At 44.9% G+C, this 25818-nt stretch overlaps 2 protein-coding genes across 3 annotated transcripts in view; one reads left to right on the forward strand and one right to left on the reverse strand.

Moving 5' to 3' along the window:
• The first annotated feature begins 581 nt into the window (after positions 1-581).
• CALML4 (calmodulin like 4) lies at positions 582-8208 on the forward strand. The gene is made up of 5 exons (XM_042804393.1): positions 582-1303; positions 1441-1471; positions 2892-3032; positions 3682-3870; positions 7888-8208. Exons 1-5 carry the CDS (start codon positions 1301-1303, stop codon positions 7983-7985), a joined length of 462 nt encoding a protein of 153 aa, XP_042660327.1. The 5' UTR covers positions 582-1300; the 3' UTR covers positions 7986-8208.
• Positions 8209-11990: 3782 nt separating this feature from the next.
• PIAS1 (protein inhibitor of activated STAT 1) overlaps positions 11991-25818 on the reverse strand; it is a 62888-nt gene continuing 49060 nt past the window's right edge. The window contains exons 9-14 of one of the 2 annotated variants that reach the window (XM_042804081.1): positions 20439-20599; positions 18521-18651; positions 18032-18209; positions 16733-16875; positions 16389-16426; positions 11991-14676 (exon numbers count right to left, since the gene is read on the reverse strand). In XM_042804081.1, coding sequence (XP_042660015.1) covers positions 14641-14676; positions 16389-16426; positions 16733-16875; positions 18032-18209; positions 18521-18651; positions 20439-20599 — 687 coding nt within the window. In that variant the 3' untranslated portion in view covers positions 11991-14640. Of the gene's footprint in view, positions 14877-16388; positions 16427-16732; positions 16876-18031; positions 18210-18520; positions 18652-20438; positions 20600-25818 lie in introns of both variants that reach the window. The other variant, XM_042804080.1, reaches the window with a different exon arrangement.

The following is a 25818-nucleotide window of genomic DNA, read 5'->3' on the forward strand; positions in this document are numbered from 1 at the left end:
CGGTTGCTTCCTGAAGCAGCTCTGCTCTTTGAAGGGAGCATATTTATCCCACGGGATTTAAGGACTCTGAACGTGTCTAACAAAGCAGGGTCTACCCCAGGAGGGACTGGTCCATGCTGTAGGGGTCACTACGGCCACTAAATATTTCATTCTTGGCTCTGGATCTCCACCCCAGCTTGGCACCAGGCACTTGATCCCCACACACACGTGCCAGCCCTGCCTGCACAGCTGCTGTTTTTTTTTTTTTTTGAGGGGGGGGATACGTCGAGCACTGGCAGATCCAGAGAGGCAGAGCATCACCCAGCCGAGCCATCACCCAGGGGCCAGAACGGGACAAAACTGTAGATTCACGTGCAATCCTTGCTTTTCAACGGCTTCAATGTCAACCGAGTGGCAGAAGCGTAGCGCTGGAAGGGACCTGAAGACGTGAGCCCCCCCCCCCCCCCCCCCCCCGCCACGCACCCCAGCTTAAACCCCAGCAGCTCTCCAGCTCCTCCCTCGGCATCATTTCCCCAGCATCCCCCCAGCCGAGAGCTGCAACCAGACTTGACAGTCCTGGAGGCCCTCTGCTCCTAATCAGATTACTTAAATAAATGCTTATAAAGACTCAGCCAAGGAGGAGCTTTTTAAACCAGCTCAAAAATCCCTTGTCTTCTCAGCCTGGCTGCAACGTCCCAGCCTCTCCCTGTTCACCTTCCCCTGCAAACCCACCGGGCAAGGCACAGTGCCAGCGATGCCCAGCGCCCTGCACCCAGCTCGGCCAAGCCACGCAAAAACTCAATTTAACTCCTTCTCCTGCCCACCAGCAAAACCCTTCCAGCAGACGACGGCGAAGCTGTAAATCCCCCCCGCGCCCTTCCTCAGCAGGCAGCAACAAGGCTGGATTTGTCTCCCAGCAGCCAAGCTTAGTGCAAGGCGCCCAGTTATGGGAGATGATCAAACCTTTCGTGCTCGTCCCCACCCAGCCTGACCCCAAACACCCTTAAACCCCGACCGAGGGAAGCGCTCGCCCCGCTCCTTGTGACAGCATCGCTGCTCGGGGGCCCCTCAGAGCCCCCAGGTTTTGGGCAGCTTGGGGGGAGCCTTTCTCCCCACGGGGCGAGCAGGAGCCGTGCTGGCAGCGGGACCCAGCCCTGGCAGGGATCAGGTCTCGTAGCCATAGCAGCGGGGTATTTATTACAGCCCGGCCACACTCCACCCCGGGGCTGGCGGACTTTAGCCCTGAATAGAAAAGAAAAGTAGCAGCCGACACCTCCGACCCCGCCAGGCAGCGTCAAACACAAGGAGAGCCCCCAAACCAATGGTGAGTGAAGCGTTTCGGCTGATACAAACTGCTCGCCCCTGCTCCCCCATCCAGATTTTAAAGCTGGTTTGTTTTGTTTTAATAATACTTTTTTTTTTTTTTCTCCTCTCCTTCTCCTACCCTTCTTCATGCTACAGGCAAAATTTCTTTCCCAGGATCAAATTAATGGTACGTATAGTTTTGGTCTGGTTTTGGCTTGTTTTAGGTTTTGTGGTTTTTTTTTTTTTTGTTAGTAAAATCAGCCTAGCAAATTTTTACATATGGCATTTCCCCCAAAAGAAGTGTCTTGGTCTGGGCTTGTGCTCCCCCCACTTTGCCCTCCTCCCAGCTCTCGAGGGAATCTGCTTGCTCTGAAACCACAGAAATCTCCCTGATTTCATTAAGACAGTGCTGGGCACCCCCAGGGAGCTGAACCCCCCCCCCGCGAGACCCAGCAGAGGTCAACCAGCAACCTCCCAACCCCATAAACACGTCAGCTCTGGCCAAGGCACCAGGGAGCAGGAGAAATTCCAGGAGACAATTTGCAGTACTAGGAGACTTCACCTATGATGGGAGTGAAGGTGAAGGAGGAAGAGGAGGAAGGAGAGGGTGCAGGAAGCACAAAAATCCTCGTTGTGGGGCACCGGGGCTTTCCCTGGGAAAGGGGATCCCTGCCTCGGACTGGAAGGAGGAAGGGTTTGCTACGAGAACGGCAGAAGCAAGCTGAAATAAGAGCATTATTGTAAACGTGTAAATCTGCAGCCCCTGGGGGCTCGGCAGCTCTGCAGGATGGGTGCCGGGGGAGGCCACAGCACCCACGGGGCACCCTGCACCCACGCCTGCAATAAGGTGTAGGGACGGAGAGGAGGAGGGTGAGGGCACCTAAATAAACCGATTTTGATCTGCCGGGCTGCTCTGCAGCCGGGACTGTCCCCCGCGCAGCACAACTTGCCCGTCAGCGCCGAGCGGGACGAGGAGCGGAGCCTGCGCCGGTGCTGGGAGCAGAGCGGGGGGCGCAGCCTTACCGAGGTCAGCTGCAGCCTCCCTCCGTTATTTATTTGAAAACCGCGAGGCCAGCGCCGGCGAGACTCCCCCGCCAGACTCCGGCAGCTCGCAGGCTGTCGAACGCGACATTATCAGTTCTTTTGCCTTTTTTTTTTTTTTTTTTTTAAATCCAGCCGGCGGCGGGGGGCAACTGCCAGATGCAGCACAGACAACGGCAGGGACCAAACCAGCATCCTCCACCGCTCCTCAAGGCTCATTCCTTTAGCATCCTCTCCCACCCCCCCATGAAGGCAGAGAAAAGTACTTGTTAACAGTATTCTATATATTTGGAAGCCCAACTCCGCTTTCAGACTTGCTTCATTAGGCCGAAGGGCGCCAATTAGCTCAGCTAGTCCCAAGCCTGAATTTTAATTGCCCTTGGCACTTTACCCCAGGGTCCTCCCCCACCGTCCATCGTCTTCCTTGAAAGGAGACACCCCGAAGCAGACACAATATCCCCGCTGGAACCCGACCAACGCCGCCCGGCCGGGCAACGGGAGAAGAAACGTCACTGGCAGATCAATGTAATCTTACATGGCATAACAGAGTTTTGGTTTTTAATTAGAGTTCAAGGAATGTTTTTCCCTGTACGACAAGAAACAAAAAGGCAAGATAAAAGCCTCCGACCTGATGGCAGTGATGCGGTGCCTGGGAGCCAGCCCGACGCCGGGAGAGGTGCAGAGACACCTGCTCTTGCAGAAGATTGGTAAGCAAAGCGCGGCGGCAGCACATGAATAAAAACCCACACTGGGTTATTGTTGGAGAAATTCAACTTTTCTGTGGCCAGGAGGCTACGTGCAAAGACAAGGAGGCTCCCTGGAGCCCAGGACTTAATACTCACTCTCAGGTGAAACTGCCCAGGCAATGCAGGATAACCCAGAGCAGTCACCAAAACCTAGTCTGATGTGCTAGATGGTGAAGTCAATCCAGTACACAGATTAAAATAATGCCACTCAAATAGAAAAGCTTCAAGAGCAGCAAGAGGCATACGTATTGATTATGGATTTTGAGGCTGGGAAACTGTCCAGTCCAACCAGCAGAGGCAGGAGTGATATTCATCTGCAGATACGTGTAAATAAATTCAAAGCACAGCACAAAAACCAAAGAAGAATCATGAGACAAAGCGGGCTGGGTTAAAAATGCTGGATGTGAGGTTTCAGAGCACAGGTCTAAGAAAGCTGTAAATGGTTTTTCAGGCCAGAAGAAAGGCCCCAGCAGTGGCCCGCCCTGGTGCAGACCAGTCAGGCAAGAGGTGCCCCAGGAAAGGGAACTGGTGGGGAGGGGGGTGATGCTTAGGTGTGGATCCGGACTACAGAACTGAGCCACTCCTAAAGAGTCTGCTCTTATTTTCACAGACAGAAACGCAGAGTTGGATTTCTCCACTTTCCTGAATATAATGTACAGGCAAATGAAGCAGGAGGAACCCGAGAAGGAAATCCTCACGGCCTTGTCCATGATAGACAGGCAGAATAAAGGCGTTATCAGCGTTTCGGAGCTGCGAGCCAAACTTACAAGATTAGGAGAAAAGCTTTCCGAGGAAGAAGGTATCTTGCAATTCAAAGATGTATCAAATGCCACCCATCTTCTTATTTCCTTCCTGATTTCCCTCTGTAGTGGAATCTGGGATCGGGCGCTTCTAGCTGGGAAGCCCGAGGGACCTGTGGTAGCAGGAGCCTCAGCGGGGGGGGGGAGGAGGGATGTGTGTCCCCCCTCACGCCCCCGACGCGCAGAGCACCAGGGCGTCGAGGTTTGAACCCGGCCGGCAGCCCAAGCCCACGCAGCCCCTCGCTCCCCTGCCCAGGGAACGGGGGCGGGATTGGAGGGGCAAAGGGAGGCTGGGAGGTCAAGATAAAAACAGTTTAATAATTGAAATAAACCCGAAACAATCCTAGAAAGTATAAACGGGCGACTGCTCACCGCCCGCTGAGCGATGCCCGGCCCGTTCCCGGCCAGCGGTCCCGAAATACCGAGACCCCACAGTCGCAATCCTGGCAGTGAGAGAGAACCCCCCCCCCCCATCCCGGCCACCCCTCCTCTCTATGCTGAGCAGGACGTTACACGCTATGGAATATTCCCCTGCCCAGGTCGGGTGCTCTGCCCGCGCTCTCCCCCAGCTCCGTGTGCACCCACCCACGGGCAGGACACGGGGAGGAGGTGGAGAGCCCCTGAAATCTCCGCAACCACCGAAACCATCAGCAAGTTATCGGCCTTCTCCTCCTACCACATCCCCTCCCGACCCCCAAACACAGCGCTATCCCAGCTACTAAAAAGAAAAATTAACTCTCTCCCAGCCCAAACCAGGACACGAGACATCGTGCCCAGCACCAGACCCTTCCCCGCGCAGCCATACGATGAGCTCGTGCTTTCGCTTAAAACACTTCGCCTACGTAAACAGCTGCCCCCGAACCGCGACACCTTTTTCCCTTCCTCGAAGCTGTTTCCCAGATGATGGGGTTTCACCCCGAGCTGCTTCGCTGTATTTATAAAGCGAGCGTCTGCCCCACGCAGGGCCCTGGGAGCGCGGCGCCCCGCCAGCCGCAGGGATGCTGTACGGAGCACCCGCAGCTCCCCAGCAGCGCTGCTGCGGCGAGCTCTGCGGCCAGGGCAATTTGGAAGAGGGAGGGGGGAGGCTTTTTAATTAATATTTTTTTTTTTTTTTAAAAAAAAAACCACCTTCTTTGTCAGAATTTTGTTTCCAAGGGGCACAGTAGTAGGGAATTTCCAGGAAGCTGGAAATTATCAAGACCTTTTAGACAGGCGATTTTGCCCTCGGCTTTTTAGCACGTATATAAACTTTCTAAATGCGCACCCTGCTTCTCCAGCTTCCCCAGGCTGCAGGAGGGGGCTCAGCCCTGCAGACGGGGCGTCCTGTCCCCTCCCTGCTCCGACCCACATCACCTTTGGCTGCTCGTCCAGCTCTTGCTGAGCCCTCGCCCCTCCGACCCCGCTGCGGGGAGCGGGCGCCGGAGCTTTCAGGTTGCTCGCTCTCTGCCAAAGACAGCATTCGAAAAAACTCCGTTTGATACAGGCAAAGGAATGAGTTTTACCAGGGTTATGGGGTTTGCTCAGACCCCGTTAGGCTTCTTGAGGCTTTTAGAACCATCCTTTCTAGCGTTAAAGGAGAATTTAATGAGAGCAAAGCCGGTCAAGTCCAGTCGCTGTCACCAGCTTCACACGTGATACACCAACAAGGCATTTCTCCCGAGTGTTTTCTTCAATTGTTTAGCTGGAATAATAATTCATGCAGCTATTTGCATCTGAAAACACTTTCAGAGCTATTATGAGATCCGAACAAACAGTGAGGACGTGGAGACATCAGCCCTAATTAAAAGCATGCGAGCAAGAACCGCTATTACATGAAGAAGATTTGGGAGCTGCAGGAGGATTTCCCGTTGCTTTGGTGTACAGGCAGCGCATCTACTCCCAGCCTGTATCAAGGCACTCTAGATCCTAATGTAGGAAGCGATGCCTCTCCTCAACGAGAAATTCCCCCTTTGGCTTGACACACTGAACTCCAGCTTGCTAAGCTGCTATAAATATTTGATACCGGAACAGACTCAATTTCATGAGCACCCGCGACCGTTCGGTAACTACCGGCACGTACCTTCATTTACAGTGGCTCCAGAAAAGCCTCCACTTCATTTTAATTTAATGTCCTTTTACCAAATGAGAACCGACACATTTTTCTTCTGTGTTATTTTTAAACGTCCTGGGAAGGATTAATTATTTTTTTAATTTATGTCCTTAGAAGCGTTTGATTACCGCCAAGGTATTCTTTTTGGAAGGAAGAGAGAAAAAACTGTTACTCACCTTACAGTACCAGCAGTTTGCGCAACGGTCCCTCATTCACCCCACGCTGCAACCAAATCCTCCCGGCTGCAGCTCCCACGAGAGCTACGCTTACCCCCCCCTTCCCCCCCCCCCCCATACATTGTCTGCAAACAGAAGACTCACAGAGACCTGCCACAATTATTTACAGTAAAACAGCTTTTTTTTTTTTTTTTTTTTTTCCCCCCCCCCCCCACTGAATGCCTCCCCTCTCCCACGACCTTCCCGCCCCGGATTTCACAACTGGAAAGGCAAAGTTATTACTCCGTGTTCCAGTACGAGTACTTGGAGTTTTATTTAACCCGGCACAGCTTGGGTCTCCCCGGTATCCCCAGCCCCGCAGCTCGCGGGTAAGAAGGCGAAGCGGCCTCGCGAGACCTGCCGGCGCCCGCCTCGCCAAGGGAGAGAACTCGGGCCGGGCTCGGTGCCTCCAGCCCACGACGGAGGACTCGTCACCAGAGCATCACCACGCTCAATCTCTCCGTTTCGACCGCCTACCGACGGGCTCCGGCCACCGAGGCGAATTAAATATCAAGTGACAAACGCAGGCCCGCCTGCCCCATCGGCCGCGGGCTCGGGGGAGGCACCGGCACCCCGGCCAAACCGGACACACGCCAGCAAAAACCTCTTCTGGGCTGCACTAGAGACCTTATCAAAGGAAACTGCTGCCCCAAATGTTTATCAAAGAAAAGCTGCTGGGGCTCTTCGCCGTTTCTTTCGGCGCCTACGCACCATCCGTTCAGCGGGCAGTGAACGAGCCAGGGAATTCACCTCCTCTCAAGTCACCCGAAGGATGACGGCATCTCCTTCCCAGTAGCCGCTTCACTCAGCAACTTAAACATCCCTTCTCTGCGTGTCGTTCGGTACTGTAAGGTGAGTAACAGTTTTTTCTCTCTTCCTTCCAAAAAAGAATACCTTGGTGGTAATCAAACGCTTCTAAGGACATAAATTAAAAAAATAATTAATTCTTCCCAGGACGTTTAAAAATAACACAGAAGAAAAATGTGTTGGTTCTCATTTGGTAAAAGGACATTAAATTAAAATGAAGCGAAGGCTTTTCTGGAGCCACTGTAAATGAAGGTACGTATTTTATTGACATGATTTGACAGGAAAAATACCTTGTAATGGTTTAGGCGGCACAGAAGGGCAGCATTTTAAGTGAGGTAACTGCTGCCGCTGCCAAGGCGTTCCCGAAGCTGGGATGAGAAGCGTCATTACTGCCGGGTGCCAACTGCAGCGTTGCCACTTCTGCTGAAGTATTTTCAGCGAGAGCCTCAGAGCCCCAGCTGAGAAGGCATTCTTTGCCTTCAAACACTAAAGGCCCGCCGACACTAACAAGCGCCACGTAAATCTCCTGAAAAGCCGGGCACATCAGCTGCACGAGCCCTTCGTTCCATCTCGATTGAGTAGGGACAGGTTTGCTATTCGAGGCAAACGGGCCACTCCGACCAAGAGCAATTAAAAGCCGATTCGGACTAAATTTGTGATTCTTTTCCAGTGTGCAACTCACAGATGGGTATCTCCAAAAAAGTTAGATGTGAAAATCAGAATCGGAGTGCCAACTGATGCTTGTTTAAAACCGTAACCAGGATGGCACCTCCAACTGATCCCAGAAGTCACTATTTCTAACAAAAATGATTTGAAAACCCAAATCCTGAATTGCTCTTCTTTTGACTGTCACAAACTCCCTAATACATGCCACTCAAAAGTGTATCTTTTATTCTTTCTTTCAGTGGATGACCTGCTAAAAGAAGCCAAAGTTGGACCAAATGGAACAATGAAATATGATGAATTTGTCCGCATGATTTGTCTTCCTACAGCTGACTATTAAAATTCAAACCGAAGAGATTTGATAAGAGCAGGACCCAGAACTTTGAATTCAGTTTTCCCTAGTTACTACTTAGACTCAGGAATCATCATTTGCATTTAAAAATCCTTATTTTGCCTTCATGATAGTGCTTATGCTTACAACACAGGTTCCCACCCCGTCTCCGGAGAAATGCTGTCACAGAATGTGAGCTCTCTCTTATTGAAATAAATTGAATGTGACATTCCCTTGTGTAACATGTGTCGTGCTTAAAAAAATAAAAAAAAAAAATCTTATTTTAAAGATGCATTCGAGTCTACAGACTGCAACACAAACGAGAACTGGTAGTTAGGGTCTCACGGTGACTGTGTTCCAAGAAGTCAACATCACCCATTTGCTGCTTCCACACACCCAAGCCCAGACACGGTTCTCCGCGTAGAAAGAGATTCCCCAGGAAGCTTGATCCTGTCACGACAGTGGTAAATTCGGTGTAACTATGCGCAGCTCCCTGGTATTTCTCAGCTCCATGCTATGATCCCAACCAGACGTTCCCCAACACGAAGCTGTCAATTCAAGCGGGCAATTCCCCAGCTCCCCCAGCCCGTGATGCTCACCGGCCGCAGAGGACAGCAACTGGTCTCCACGCACAGGAATGGGCTGTGGTGGCTGTCTCCTTCCTCCTCCTCCTCCTTTGCACCTCCAACAGCCAAGACGTCTGCATTCTTGTGCTTCTCACACTATTTATTAAGGTGCAGGGTCCTGCAACGCCGAGTTTCTGTGCAGTTCAAAACGCAGTTTAGGCAACACGCTGAAAATGCTGTGCTTGGTAAATATATCTGTCACCAAGTTCTGGGCTAGCTGCCCAGAACATACTCCCAGAGACAGCCTGGCAGGGCAAAACAGAGGCCATGAAAAATCAGCTTCTCTACCGCAGGAAAAAAAAACCCCACCCTATCTCTCTTGACTTTGACTGATTAAAATCAATGTGACCCGCAGCCGTCGCCACCGATCTTATTCCATCTACGTCTCGGCAGCCTTAGCCGAGGTCCTCAGACTGGTATGACACGTGGGGACAACACAGAGCCGACCGATTCCCTCGGGAGGCTACTGGAAATCTGCGCAGACCTCATTCGTGCAGCACACCCAGCAACCCGTGAAGTACGCAGGAGCCGCTCTCCCCGCCGTGTCCGCGGGGGCTCCGACCCACGGGAACCCCCTTCCCCGCCCGCCAGCCGTGCCTCCCCTTCCTTTTTTTAATTCTCAATCTTTAATTGCTGCAGCAACTAACTCCATCTTTGGTGAATTTGTGACACGACCAGCAATTGAATCATTACAGCAACCGCAGATACATCGCATTTATCCCCTGCCGAGGCACCCAGCAGAGCCCAAACACCGCAGACTAAGGCCACCGCCAAAACCATCGCACACCGCTGCAACACTTGGAATCAACCGGGACTGTATCCAGCACAGACCTGCTTATAAACTCAAAAAAACAAAGCAGGAGCCAATCTTAACCCTTCCAAATCAGTACCAGTGTCTCCAGAAGGGTAAAGTTGGGATTATTCTCATGGATCCGTTATTACGGGGGGGTAAAAAAAGCAGAGAAGATTAAATGACACGCCGAATGCTACGCAAGAAACGGGAGCAGATCCAGAATGTATCTTAAATTATTTAAGACAAATGGCAGTTCTGTGCCCAACCTCCCCTGAGTCGGAGCCAGGCTGCAGAGCCTGCAGCCCACACAAGGCGGCAGTCCCAGCCTAACCCAGTAAAGCTCAGACTGGGCTCCTGACCTGCCAGGGTACTAACCCCAGGCCCTCGGAAGGATGGTGCTTCGAGGGCAAATGAACTCTGCTCCATGTAAAACCGACACGGCACGTCAGGCCTGTCTCCCGCATCCCTCCCCTCTTCTGTGCGCTCTTCCTACCCTGCAGACAGAAAATAAAACAAAAAAATCCCTCGTTTCTCTGAAAATTAAAGTTACAAGCAGCTCGACACTCGGGTAACATTGCAGAAAACCACTGCACAGCGCAACAGAACTCAGAAAAACCAAGAACAGGTTCCGACCGACAGCAAAAGGCAGGATTTCCTTTGTAACTCTTTTCCAACTGTTCACAGTTAATCTCAATGTTTGGACAAAACCCCCACCTACCTCGCCGGAGCCTTTCTGCACTAGTGCCTTTGGGAGGGGCTGCCCCCCCCCCGAGCTGTTCCAGACCTTTGCTACAGAAGCACCAGCGATGAAGGCGAGCAAAAACCTCCACTGCTTTGAGTGTAATTAGCTTCTGAAACAAGGAGTTCATTTCGAAGCATTTGTTTCCAATATGCATCAATAGCCAAATTACAAATGATCCAACACACAGCTTAATTCTTCCCTATTGACCAGAACAGTTGATTAACAAATCCTTTCAGCTGCTGACAATATAAAAGCTTGTATGTCATGGGGATTGATCAGCTCAAAATCACTTTGGATTACTCCAGAACACATCTGTATCATAACAGGCGGTTCCTACCCTCTCTGGGTGGGTAAACATTACCCAAATAAAAGCTAGCAGAAAGGCACCGCGCTTCACACACACTCACAGAACAAAGCGGCATTGTTGGGGCTCCCAGGGACAAGTGTGAGGCACTCCACGCCACAAAACACTCAGCAGCAGAGCATTCCTGTTCAAAAGGGACCTTTGCAACTCCCAGTCCACAGAAAACACCCTCCTCCCTCCCCTTTTTCATCCCCCCCCCCCTCCCCCCCCAGGAAACACAACGTAACTGAATGCATTTTATTACATCTAAAGATTTCTACATAAACAGGTAACATCCAATAGGTAAACCTTTTTTTTTTTTTTTTTTCCAATGCATATAATAAATATTTTCACTTGGTACTTTTATACAAACTGACATTGGTCTACTATACATTTTTAAAAGCCATTTACTGGTTTGGCATGCCGTATGGAAACTAAGAGAAAGTTTTAAGGCAATGAATGACAGATTTAAATTCATGGAATTAATGGTAATTTTAATAATCTGCTTATATACATTTTTCCCTTTGTTAGTTAAAACAATTAACAGCAGCACTTTCGGGGACCATCAGCAATTTTCCCTTGTTAGAAATCTAAGCTCTGTTAAAAAACAAACAAACAAAAAAAAAACAAACCAAACAAACAAACAAAAAAAGTTACACTGCTAAAACAAAATCCTTTCTATCTAAAATGTGCTTAAAACCCTGAAATGTTTAACTGCAACAAAGAGTTAATTTTCAAAACGTTCTCCTCACAGTCCTTAGCTCTGCGTTGGGAGGCAGGTCCGAGAGAGAGTCCAAGGAAATTCTATCAGTCATCCCGTCCTCGAAGGGCTCACCGAATCCTCGCCACGGAGAGGAAAGGGCAAGCCCGGAATCGCTGTCACATCTACCGCTACGGAAGCGCGACCAAGTTTTTAACAGGCGGCACAGGTTAGAGTTTAGCGCGTTTTTTTTTTTTTTTTTTTTCCTCTTGGAAAGGGCCCATCAGAAAGCGCCCCCGGGAGCGATTCGAAGCCGCTTCCACCCCGCTGTTGGGAGAGGCGCGTACCCCCAGCCCCGGAGCGGGTGGCCGGGCCAGCAGCCCGCAGGCTCCGAGCAGCCCCGCCACCCGCCAGGGATGCTTCACCGACGCCCCGGGACCGACCGGAGGTCGGGGCTGGCAGCCGCCCTTCGCAGGGAGCTCGTGGAGAAACCCCGGCCGAGCCTTCCCCCGAGCCACGCTACCCGTGGTCAGAGGCACGGGGAATCACCAACTCTAGGGAACACCCCGGCGTGGAACAGGAGTACTCGCCAAGCCTGTGGGATTAATGCCACAAAGGAGGACTTCAGAACGGTTCCATCCCTTCTTTGTAGAGCCATGAGGTTAAAAAATAATAAAAAAAAAAAAAGGACAACGGAGAACTGAACGGCCTTCCTTCCCTGCGGGGTAACGCGCGAGGAAGCGGAAGAGGTCACCAGGCTGAGCTCGCTTTCCAAAAGCGAAGACAGGCATAAAGATGTCAGATGCTGTGTTACCACACACTCGCCACATTTAATTTTATATGTGAATTAACAAGATTTTAATACCATTGTCAAAAGTGACACAAGCTGCTCTTCAGGGCATCTTTAACAATACAGTCAATGACAACGTTGCCACGATCGTCAGTGGAACAGCCACAGGCTCCCCCGAATTTCCTCCAGGTGCTTCAGCAGCTGGGGCCGCGCGCGCCCCCCGTTACACTGACGGCGGTCGTACTCCAGGTTTACAAACGGGATTACAGCAAAGCATATGCTCTGAAGTTACCAGGTTAGTAGTATTCATGACTAAAATGTATGAGATATATTCCTAGTGTAGGCTTAATCACTTCAAAATCAGACTGAGTTTAAAAAATAAGTATTTCCCATTTTCTATCCTTTTATTTATTTCTTTAACTGACATTTAATAAATTATAAAATTGGTGTATGGTGAAATATATATATCAGCCAGATATGTATGAAATACACATGCATGGGAAAAACTATTTAACTCACTTTTAACTCACACACACAGATCTATAAATACATATATACACACACATATACATATAAACACAAACATTTGTTTTCAAAATTCAAGTCAACTATTTAGTGGCAGAGGGATGCTGTAAAAACACTAAAAACAATTTTGATGCCACATAATGTGAACCTTTCAAATAACCATACGACTGATCATACAGCAATACCTAATGCTACTTGGATTAAAGATTTTTTTTCTTTTTTTCTTTTTTTTTTTTTTTTTTTCCTTTTTTTTTTCTTTTCTTTTTTAATCAATGCAAGATTTTGAGACAACTTCATAGGCAAAAGGTGGCCCTTGTCAATGCTCAAAGCAACTAACTGCAATCAACAGTTTTGGACATTAAAAATTCAGACAAGAATCTGCTAATTTTAGTATTCCTTAACTCTCTTTCCTGATAAACTTGTTACCTGCACTTTCAACGAGTTATAAAAATATTTTTCACACCAGAGGAAATATTTACTCTCTCTGACATGGACTTTGGGACACAAGAGAATCGCTTCCTTCCCTCCCCCTTCTCTTACTCTAAAGAATCTCCTGAAAAACTGCATTCCAGCTATTTACACATTTCACTCTTTAATAAGAATGGATCAGCCCAAATGACCCATAAGTTCTAAAAAAAGATTTCCTTATGTCATGCACAACTTAAAAAAAAAAAAGAGAAGGGGGGGGCAGGGGGGAAAGAAACCAGAAAGTAAGTATGGCTCAAAGTTCAACATAAACGTACTGAAAAATCAGAGAAATCAAAATAATCAGAAGGCCAAAAAGAGAAAACTGCATTTTGAAGCCCACTACCCTATGAGACTTCAATAGGTAGCGATATGTTTGAGCACCTGGGCTACAGGGTGGGGCTTTTTTACTGGGTTGTTTTTTTGGTTTGACTCATATTGAACATTTCGTATTAATTTTGATGAATGTGAACTCAGGAGACGGTGTACCGAGACCATTACCAGCTGCACAACCATGCAATAGTGTGTCGGCATTTGTGTTTTCTTCCTTTTGTTGAAAAGTTCACTTTTAAGCAGAAATTTGATCTACTGCAGCTAAAAGTAGGTTTTTCTCCAGACAGAACAAGACAGGCCTCAATTCAATAGGCCATTTATACAGGCATGGCTAACTTTAAAGCACAAGCAGTTCCACAAATTTAAAATTGACACATGCTTAATATTTTGCTGATTAGGATCTTGAAGTTATTTTCAAAGGATTTCATAGTAAGTTCTTAGAAACAAAACCCTACAGTCCAATGTGACAATGCTTTTATTCGGGGCTAGATTCTATAAAAATTCTGTCTTGTCCAACATAAACACAGCCAAGTAATTCCTCAGCCTGAGATTTTATTGAGTCTGGCCCTCAAGAATAATTGGTGCGCTAATGAGCTCGCAACATGCTTGACTAAAGCATGGAATTTTTAAAAAAATAAAAATCATCTGAATAGAGGGTCACAATCAGAAATGACCAAAAAAAAAAAAAAATCCCAAAAAGGAAAAACCAACAGAAAAGAAAACCCACTCCTGAAAGACTCTGTCCTGCAAACAGAGGGGATGCTGTGGAACGAACGGCCTGGGTAGGGTTTATTCCACTTTAAGCATAATAAAATCTGCGCTAAAAATGGGATGGGGGAATTAGATTCCACCACCAAAGATAAATGTCTCCAAGAGGAGAAAAAAACCTCTCACAAGTTTGAACTTTAAAAGTTCAGCTCCTTTCCTGTTTATGTTACTGTGAAGAAAATAATGCCATTTGTGTCCAAACTGGGGGGGGGGGGGGGGGGGGGGGGCGGAAGTAACTCACATGACGAATGCACAGGTGTAAAATCTTCAGCATCCACAAAAACGAACTGAAGCTCCTTGTTTTTGTTAATTTTTTGTTTTGTGTATTTTTTTTTTCTTATTTTTACCAGTGAGGCCATCTTAGGTTTATATACAAAAGTAAAACTGAAAATATACTTTTGTTCTCTGTACACATAAATTTTTTTCCCTAAAAAAGGAAAAAAAACTTGTCTATGTTTCTAACATAAAGTAAAACCAAGCACAAAGATTTCCTCTGACAAGTTCATTTACTCCAAAAATCAGTCCAACGAAATAATGTCTGGTATGATACCAAAGATAGACGCCGTGTCCGTGCTGCTCCTACTTGCAACTGGATGACCATGATTCTCTCGCAGGCTGTTGGAGGAAACAAGACTGCTGTTACTGCCACTATTGCTACCATTTGTGGCTGGCAGAGAACTGCTTCCTCCTGCATTTAGCTGATCGAGAAACATCTGAGATGAAGTGTATGGGAAAAAACGAGAGTGTAAGAGTTCTTGATCATCTGATGCGGAAACTGCCGCAGCTGCGGCGGCAAGAAGGGATGTGTTGTAATGCTGGGGGGAAAAACAACATTTTCAAGTTACATTTCAGACACCAGTTTTGATTCAGACCAGCACAAAAGAAGGTATTTGTAAGCTAAAGCTCTGACAGCTTCTGGATTTCACACCAGCTCATCTACTCAACCTTTCTGCAAGGTAAGTGGACCGATGCAGTGAGCTTTTACCTCTGCAGCCCCTGATTTCTGAAGCCAAAAGAAATTGGAAATACTAGTATTAGTACGAGCAAACACTAGAAAAGCAACAGTATCACAAGACACCTAAAACAGTAAGGAACAGTAAGAAGCAGCATGCTTTTACCTCTTCAAAAAATTCCTTGGGGGAAAAATTCCCCCAAATTGAAAGAAACATTTTGCCATCCCTCTCCTCCACTCAAAAGTCACAGACCAACCCCAGCTGGTGAAACTATGTGCCAAGCACTGCCGGTGGAGGAAAGCATACTTCTGTGAAAAATGCATTTAGAAATAGCACGCTTAGCCCCACGGGATGGCAGCAAGGGCTGTCCCAAGCTACACTCTCTGTCGGGCAGCCCCTTATAGGCAAGAACTTTAGCTATCGAGAATCAAATTTTAAATACAATCTCTCTCTGTAGGGTAATTTTGCTCTCGATGTTTCTCTCCACTATGACAAAACACACATGCAGGCTGTTCAGCCTCGTTCCCCAGCATTTATGCACTGGTATAATTATGCCGTATCAGCGTAGCATCAGAATTCTGCACTACTTGTTTGAGAACAATTCTCATATTTATGTTTTACTGAATATTCGGATAGCTTTTCTGAAGCCAAATTCTACAGTGTGGGCTCTGTTCCGAATTATGCTAAGAAAGTTTCCCTCTCTACTTAGTGAAGTTCTCCCACTTGAAATTGCACAACAGACATGAAGGGGCAAAGGGCAGGAGAGCCACCCCAGCCCCCTTCTTTCCTCGGAGGCCCAGGAGGAAAAGTGATCAAGTAGGAGAACTTGCCAACCCAGGCTCCTTTTGAGAATGACCTGTGTAGTTCCCAGAGCTGGAAGAGCCAGCACCAATCTCCCCCATTTCAGTAAATATTTACAGAAAGGTGGCGAAGATGGTAGGAACAGGCACACAGCCTCAGAAAAAACAGAGAGCTGCCCCTGTCTCTCCGAACCGTGTAAAGGACTGTCAGGTGTCCCAGCGGTGGGGCCCAGCACTGTCCGGTGGCCAAAGTCAGACCTCAGGGCTGAAAAACAACGGAGGTGGCTGGTGGCCCTTCAGCCACGGCCAAGGGTCATTCCACAATCCAGCAGTGCCTGACTGAGCTTAACCCTTGGAAACAGAAATGTTTACCTTTTGTTAGGCATTATCCTACACCCCTATTTAGACAATGCTTGTGTTTGGTCACAGCTTCTATGTGTATCAAATAAAGCTGCAGCCTGCCTGCATTTACACCTACATCATACATCTGCTCCTTCCTTGCCTATACATCCATGCCAGCAAGTCCTTCCCAGAAAAAAGTATCTGCCATATGACTTCATTTTCCTTGACTTACCTGATTGTCTCCTGACAGGAAAGGGAAGAAATCTAAACCTGTAAAGAGCCAAAGAAAAAAATTAAGCTTCTCAAAACAAAAAAAGCACCTCCCCATTTTTCCACCATTTATTTAAAATAAAACCAGCGTAATACCGATGATACTTCAGATTCTCTTCACTACCGGAGCTTGCAAAACAACAACCTTTTAAAACCTAAATTTTCCCTTCTTTTTTTAAATACCATCCCGTCCTCGGTGGACGCAAAATCCACCAGTGGGCCATCGAACGACTGCGTGTTTAAATCCTTTTACGATATTATTGCTCGGAGAGCTGTACTTACAGCTATGCACAGTCAGAAGCTCACCTTGCAAGTCATAAGGCATAGGTGTCATATGGAATGGATGCCTGTAGTCTTGGATAAGTGATGTGTTGATGTAGCTGGTGTCAACAGCAGGAAGGCTTGGTGTTCTTGACACGGGAGATGCTTGATGGGGTAAATTTAAAATGCTGGAAGAAACGGAGGCTTGTTACCGGTGCAAAATATAGTCTTGGCTTTAATGCTAAAAGAACAGCATTTGAAGATTCCTGTTGCTGTCCCATGCAGCATATGTCTAACACAAAGTCAAATTTAACACAAATTCAACGCCTCCATATGCATTATGAACTTTGTGACAGGTGCGCAGCTCCCCTGCTAAATTTCAGAGCTTCACTAGAAAGCATTATGGTGCTACAGCACCCCAATGAGTCTCGTAGGGACTGGAAGGGGGTGGAAGAGATAGGAGCATCCCACGTTCCCCAGGCTTTCTCCTCACAATGACGTTTTATCAGAAAAGTTATTTCAGTCCGAGACAGCTGAAGTTTAGCAAAAGAAAGTTCAGTCTCAAACAGCAGAAACTGATGACTCTCACTATAAACGGTAGCGGGATCTCTGCTATAAATATGCTACAAGTACTCCTAAGCCAGGACAAGACAATTCTGCAAGTATACCGAACTCCCCAAAAATATATAAATCTGTGTACCACCGCCACATTTATACTCTACAAGGTAATTAGCAACGGAAGACAGCCAAAAAGGTCTTGAGAAGTTTTAAGCGATCACCGAGTCATTTACATTACTGGAGTAGTAATCACTTCAACAACAGGATCCCTTCGGTTTAGCCTCAGTTTTCATCCCTGCGTGTTTATGTAAACGGGGTGCTATTAACAGCTTGGCTGCTTAGGTGTGATCAGGTTATTCTGGCATTCTTTATTAGTATGCTACTGGCAGCAATCACCGGCAAAACCCACACACTCCCATACCACACCCATGTTTCTCATTGCTCTCTCTCTCCCTTTGCGCTGCTTTTATATTTCTCTAAGGAAGAAAAACATTCCCAGATTGGCAAAAAACATACTCCTAAGCCACAACCTTTTGCGCCAGTTTACACTCATTTTCACAAATACAACTGAAAAAACGTATCGTGTTAAGCACTTCACATCTCAAAGCTGTTGTTCCAATCTTCTCAGGCCTTGTGACCTGAGATCAAATCCATTTGCTATAAGCTACTAAATTAGCACATAATACAAAATACAGAACTTTCCAGACACTAATTCTTCTGAAGTTTGTTACTACTCTCCATCGCGAGTATATTCTTTCTGCATCGGCTTATACGTTTTATTCTCACCCCTTATTATTTAACGGTGATGCTGGAGATATGGAAGGACAGCTTCTCTTTGCAGATGGTTCTTCCTCCTCTTCATCTGATGAGCTGTCAATGGTTAAATCAATCACTTCTACTTTCTTATTTTTATTTGACTGTTGGTGAGAAGACACCTGATGTTCCAAGGAAGAGCTTATGCATCCTATACAAAGTAAAGTCAACATTATAAGCTGTAGCTTACAACAACACTACAATCATCGTAACATCACAGCTTATTATATGTCTTCAGAAATAAAGCTTACCACATAGGATAAGACAACAAAATTACGTAACGTCGATAACTTAAAAGTACCATCAGCCCCCAACAGGTATTACTCAATCTCTCTCACAAGTGATCATTGAAAGCTACAAATACACATGCAAAAATGAACCCTCTGAAGAGATAAAGGAACGTCGATACTTAACAGTTCAACAGTATGACACTCAGTCCATACACCCCAAAACACCACTTACCGTCAACTCCATTGTAAGATGCAGTTACTTCCTGCACCTCCTTCTTCGATCTCATTGGGGCCCACGATCCATCCTCCTTAAACTGAATTTCATCACAATCTGTACAATACTTCAGGATTTCCATGAACAGCCTGTCAATCAAAAACAATTATTAGCAGTCCTCCAAAACAGCTTAACTCCTTTTTTTCCTCCAATATTTTTCTTAGTCAGTGGAAGTTTGAATTGGTGTTTAAAAAGAGTTGAAAGCTTTCATTGTTCTACCCTTCCCCCATCTGCTTCCTTGATAAAAAGAAGTCACTGAAAATTCAAAAATATTATGTAAAATAAAAATCTGCAGATTCACTTAGAAGAACTACAAGAGTGGAATCCCGCAGAGCTCGTGACACAGAACGCTCCATTTCCCAAAATGAAGGAATAATGTGAACTAGGATTAAAAAAATATAATCTCCTTCTTAAATACTATCAAAGCTAAATATGGGTAACTGAGGATGCCCATATCTTAAAGGAGTCTATATAGCTATGTAAGGACTAATACTTCCTGAAACCTCGTTATAAGCAAAAACTTCCTAACAGAACCTGAGCATGTGAATCTAAACTTGCAGCCTCTTCTCCTAGCTGTGTTTCCTAAAACTTTTAGGATCCTGGCACCACACCACTCCCAGTGGGAATTCCAGCTTTTGACCAAGACTATTCATGTGGTTCTGTGCAGAAAAGAGCTTTGCTTTAATTAGTAAGAAAATTCACTCTTTCCCAGATTGAAACATTTTCTAGAAACAACCTTCTCTTTGGGAATGCACGAAATGAGGAAAATGCGTTAATTATTACTACACTTAGTCTTTACTATTTTAGGCTGAAACCTGGAACAAGAACCCCACAGTTCTTTGATCCAAAGCACAGGACCTTTAAATCTCAGGGTCCATGAATCCAAACCAGCCTGTGTGAGCCCCAAGTGTCTCTTCAAGGGCTTTTTGCAAGCCTTCAAGGGGATCCCGAGCCATCTTATGCTTCACTAAGCAGGTCACCAAAACAAAGCACACACTCACTAAAAAAGACTCCATCATTTGTGAGATGGTTTTCGGGGGTTCTGTTCATTTCAGGGTTTTCAGTTTTGCTTTTTGGGGTTTTGTTTGTTCTGTTTTGGTTTTTTTTTTGTTTTTTTGTTTTTTTTTTTTGGTTGGTTGGTTGGTTGGTGCAGTTTTTTATGGGTTTGAGTAAAACATTCTGAAAGTATTCTCAGAAGAGTTGACTTGTTCTCTTCCTTTATCACACTTTGGAAAGAAGATTCCTACCTAAGGAATTAAAATGCAAACCCAGGAACACATACTTGGCATTTCTTCATGGAGACCCGTAACAGATTGATTTTTTGATTTATTTAATGTTTTGCAGGTAGGCAGTACCAGGGAATCAATCTCTATGCCACTTTCTATACACAGCAGCTCCCCTTGGAATTGTACATGCATGGGGGGGGGGGGGGCAGTATTTATTTGATCTAACATGAATGTCTGCTACCAACTATGCCAGATTTGTGCAGTTGCTCCATCAAAAGAAAAGACAACAAGTGCTGTTTTCACTGAGGGATCCAGCACTATGGAATATTAAAACAAAACCAAAACCAAACCACAAGGAAAACAAACAAACAAACAAAAAATCACAACTGTTTTAGGTCAGACAGATCAAAAATTTACCTAGGATTTTAAGGAATACCTTTCATTATGACCACAATTCTTCCAGAATACCGAATGAAGAGGTACCTGGTTAGTAATTTTTCACCAAGAGCAGGGAAATGGAAGGACATGGTAACTTAAAACAGGTCACAGCCAGATAACCAAGATTTCAGAGCACTGTATTCTGTGCAGCACAAGAACAGTAAGCAGAGAGCATAAGGTATATTCCTCATTTTGATTCCAGTTTTACTTACCCATCAATAATGAGATGTTCATAGGGAGCCTTCTTGTCACAGACAGGGCAAACCCAGGTTGGTTTCTTTTCGTTCATTTGAATGTAGAGAGTGGCATCAAAACATTGCAGGTGTGAACAGGTCAAGGCCCTACATGGTATGGTTAACCTCATTTTACCAAGCTTTAAGAGAAAAAAAAAAAAAAGAAAACCAGGATTTTATCATCTTAGTATTAAATTAACAGACAGGGCTCTTCTGTCTGAAGAGAGACAGAGACAGGTTGAATTTTACTCCAGAAAAAACTCTCACAAATCCAAGTTTTGATTAAAATACATGCCACATGCACCGTTTTGTCCTTCCTGTAGGTTTGATTATCACATGAAAACTACTAAAAATCACATTTTTAACTACATTTGATCAAGGAAACTGAAGACTACATCCTTTCATATTCCTTTAACAAAATTCAGAGTCCACTGAGCACCTGTAACATACCAGTGTCTTGGACGAACCACAAAAAAGAATTCTTCATCAGTGTTTCAAAAGCTGATGAACATGGGTCAGTCCTCTCCTATTCACTCTCAGTTCAAGTGTGTATTCAAGCTGCTGTCTGCACTTCACTCAGCAGGGCACTACCAGAACTACTTGTCTAACTTTACAGTCACAGAAGCAAGCATATAGAAAAAGCATTTGCAGGATTACGGATCATTTCCTGATGCGTTTCTCTAACTCCATTTTCACTACTTTCTCCAAAGAACTGTCAGTGACTACTCACAAATCAGTCACACCTGGTAACTGTTAAGAAACTATTTTATACTCCTCCTGCTGCAATTAACACCACTGCTACGTATACAGTTGTGAGCTAACCTGAAATTTCACTGCCTTTTTTCTGTGTAAAATACAAATAGCTGACCATCCCCTAATAAATACCATCGCACCTTTTCAACACTACATAGGGCCTGCAAATGTTAATGAAAGATGAAGCAGGAGAAAATGAGTTCTAAAGTACACTTTCAGGCGGAGACCATCCTTTCCTTCGAGTCTGTAGGAAGGCCAGGAGAGTGAGGTTTTGCAGGCCAGCACAAAGCTTCCACAAGTTTAATACAAAAAGCCCAGCTGAGTGCTTATGCTGAGCAGATAACGCTGGAGTGCTAAACACAGTGAGTGTTTAGGCTAAATTGTAGAACGGGAACATTGGAGTTTGGATTGGATAAATCAGTGCTAATCCAGACCACATAACATTAACGTGTGATCATATTTAATGCAAAATTGATTAGATGGTGAGAGGCATTTCGTATTAATCTGAAGCAAAAAAAGTCTCCTCTCCCCCCCAAAAAATCAAGCAGTTGTTTTCTGGCAAAGTGCTTATGCTGTAGTTTAGGAGAGGCTTTAACTGACCACACTAAAGGTAAAAAGTAGGAATGTCTAAACAAGACTTTTCCCACATTAAAAAACAACAAAACAATTATTTATTAAGAACTATTTATACTGAGTATTTTGAAGTTATATATATTTGACTAAAATATGCACGATGACTTCATTTGAAAACCTTCAGCCAATTCTAGCAGTGGATAGTAGGAGGAACTGTTTTTAGAACGGCTTAAGCAAGCGCCGTGGTCATGCATACTGATTCTGAGCAATGCAAGATGGGTGCCACAGGATGGCACTCCATCTCAGAATATCAGAAAAGTAAAAAACAATATCACGAACAAAGGCCCTACTCACAGTCCACTACTTCCTCCATGATGCTTTTTCTTTTTTTGCGTCCCCCAGAAGCAGAAATCCCTCCACCCCATTCCCAGGAAATTCGGCTAGACTGCAGGATATTGCTTATTTTTCTTCCCTCTGGCTCTCGGTCACTGTCACAAACCTCACCACCAGATGGGAGGGGAGCAGCAAACTCCCCGGGGAGCCTGCAGTGATGGTGCTGGGGATCTCAGACAGCAGGAGGTGCTGTACGTGCCATGTGTTTGGCACCCCCTCCCCCCAAATCCATGACCAAGCACATTATTTCTATCACATAATCAACCCCCAACAAAGCAAGGCCCCCTGATCCATGGATTTTATGAATTCTTATCTCCCAGATGGTAGGTCAATGGCTCATTTGTCTTTTGGGCACAATATGAGTCTCCTAGCTGAGCCAGGATCAAGAGTAAGAGTACCAGAGAAAACCTGGATGCTTCTATGTGATGCAAAATAAAACTAAGGAAGGTTGAAGACATGAAGGAAGGCTGCAGGAAGAGCATAAATACCTGTCTCCTGACCAAAAAAAAAAAAGGCAGATTTAAGCCAGAAACATTTTCACAAGCTTTTGGTATAAAAACTGTGGCTCTAATTTCTAAGCAGCGGTCGGATTTAACGGAAGCCATACGCATGCAGCCAGAATCAGCGTACTCAGCGTTAACAAGTTGATGTCTCCTTTCCCATTTTTGGCATTGAACCTCCCGGATCAGCTCTGCCATACTGGCCAAGCTGTGTCAGAACTGACAAAAGAAAAGGTCGTAAAAGAAGGGATGCGTCCCAACTTTTGAAAAACTGTGTTTGCCAACACTGTTACTGTTTTGATTCCTGCCTGTATGCAGCCAAAGAAACACTGCATTAATTTCTTTTACAAGCGTACAAAACATCGCTATCTTTTCATGCTAAAAAAAGCACCCAAAACAGGAGTGAAGGATTTGTAAACAAAGCTGCACAACCTACAGTAAAATGCTAGATTTGGAATTTTTGTTCAGTTAAGTATTCGGTCCGTCAGCAGAGCTTGTGGATTTATTTATTTTTATTTCAAGGGGAAAAAAAAAAAAAAAAAAAAAAGAACATGAATTCAAGTGTCTTCCTGAAATACAGACTCAGTCCAGCCCATTTGCCTGCTGTATCTTAGATAGATTCAGCCAATAGTTAAGGACAGCTTTTTCTCTGCACTCCACAGTCTCGGAGGGAGAGCAGGCCTCTGTGCTAAAAAAAGCTCAGCAGCAATCCAAAACAAATTCAGAGGATGCTGTCTCACACTGCACTTTTTTTGAGGGCAAAATAAAGGTTATAAAGTCTAAACCTGCCATGCCCATGGAGATACGCAATTCCATTTATTTTATTGAAGTATACACACATGAGAATTACACCCACAACAAATGAGGTGGGAGAACAGAACCCTCACATTAACAGAGCTGAAGATGCATCATTCTTTAATTTTTGGTTCTGTTGTTGGAGACGAAATCAGCATTTTCAGTGTGTACTTTCAAAGCATACCCTGTCCATTCAACCGTTAGAAAGAAAGCACAAAATATTTACAGAAAAATTCTCCCCGAGCCAAACGTTTACAAATTAGGAAATAAAAATATGGGGGCTATAATAAAATTGCCTTCAGACCCGAGGACAGCCTGGATCGTGCTAATAACCCTTCTGTTCATAGGACAGGTTGAAAGGTGCTGTCTCTGTCCCAACGAGCCTTTGCAATGATGGATTGTTCCAAGAGCTACAGTGAAATCAGACAGCATTGAACGAGGAACATACTGGAAAAAAAGTCAAGCGTGCAGGTTTTGTAGACGTTATTAAAATGACAGAGACAAATATTCTCCAAATAATCTGCTACAGACTTTGTTTTGTATCCCTATCAGAAAAGCAATAAATTTTAAAGAGGAAATACTGACAAAGGTAGGACTTCTGAAGAGCTACATTCTAATGTCTGGCTGCTGTTTTGTGTTTAACCCTAGCAGAACTGAGAAAGCAAAATAGAATTTTACATCTTTAGAAAACATGCAGTCCTAAAAGCATTATTGTAGAGGATATTCCTGCTCTAATACTAACTCATCTGAATCGCAGTGATAAAGGGAAAAAAAATGCACCTAAAAGCACTGCAGAAGAACTTTTATCAGTAATGGAGACAATCAGGACAAATATAAGAACAAGAAAACTGCCTGAAGTGGCAGTTTTGACAAATCAAGTACGACTGAGGTAAAAAGCCATAATTCCAGAAGATGCATGAAGATTCACTTAAGATAAGGAATTAATACATAGGCACTTCTAAATTCTTACAGCCATTTAATTCCTACTAACAGATTGCTATTTTTGTCTGTATTGGAAACTAATTTTAAGCGCTAAGAATATTGTGCCTAAAGAATGACAAAAAACCCAACACAACTGTCGTTGTGCTTTCTAGAATAACGAAGTGCTAACAGCGCAACACAAATTCAGCTGTAACAACTCAGCAAAATAAGGTGCCAGGTGTGGACTTGAGACACTTCTGCGTTCCAAATCCGCAGCAGTTTCGATGTGACACATAAATTCATAGGTTTACAAGATTATAGGTTATGAGGTTCTAAGTTTACAGATCAGGATTTTATTTTGTAAATTTAATCCGTGTATCTTTCTTACAGATAAGTTTTATCTTCCTTATAAATGTGTTATTGTGTAGTTAGCATCAATGTTGATATGGAGAAAGTCTAAAGATTGAAGATCGTGAAAATATCACATTTAAAGATTTACAATAACTTAATACATATATAAAAAGGAACCACAATGTCCACTGTGCTTTTTACAAAGCAAAGCTTATATATCTAAAAGTTTATCTTTACAGTGATAAAGAACATATTTAATCACTTGAGAAATAAGCTTCAATTTTGCACGAATCAAGTCAGCTTTCTCCTTTAGATTTCAAAACTGACAATTTTGTGTCAAACTTGAGCAGATTGAGCCAAAGCAGGAAACAGATGCATCCTTAATCTTGAAAAGAGGTTAAAAGGTTATACTGCAATGAAGATACTCTGTCAATCAACAGAGACAGCAAGCTTTCTGAAGGTGCATGGTACTGGAAAAAAAAAAGAGCACTGAGTCCCAAAGATTAAAAAGAGTGCACTTAATGTTAATATTGTGCAGTTTACCAATGATAAAGTAAGGTATAAACTACTGCTTATCTCTGCAGCTGCTTGGTTAAAAACAGTTAGTAGGTCAAGATGCAGTACGTCTCTGCTGCTTCCACATTCATTGGAACAGTATTCTCCCATCAAATTTGGATTTGAACTACCTCTAGGACACTGTTTCATTTTTAATCTAATATTATTAAATACTCAAAGTGTATACATGCATATAATCAACTTCAGTTAAGAGATGCTCAATTCTTTGACTGCAGATAATGACTGAAGAGCTATTTTAAATAGTTAAGATTCACCTACCTTACCACTGAGAGTGGTTTTATCACAGTCAAGGACCCAAACTGCACCCACAGATCTAATGACAGATTTAAATGTATGCTTACATATAATTTTGAATTTTCAAGTGAACAGAATACTCATTTTCTCAGGGGTATATCACGTGCACATGATATAAGCACAGGTACAGATAACTTCAGCACTGGATCCTAGCCCCACAAAGTTAACACACAGATAAACACAAGCTAACCTCTACCAAATGC

This window comes from Tyto alba, unplaced genomic scaffold (assembly GCF_018691265.1).
Source record: "Tyto alba isolate M040663 unplaced genomic scaffold, T.alba_DEE_v4.0 Super-Scaffold_41, whole genome shotgun sequence".
NCBI lineage: Eukaryota > Metazoa > Chordata > Aves > Strigiformes > Tytonidae > Tyto > Tyto alba.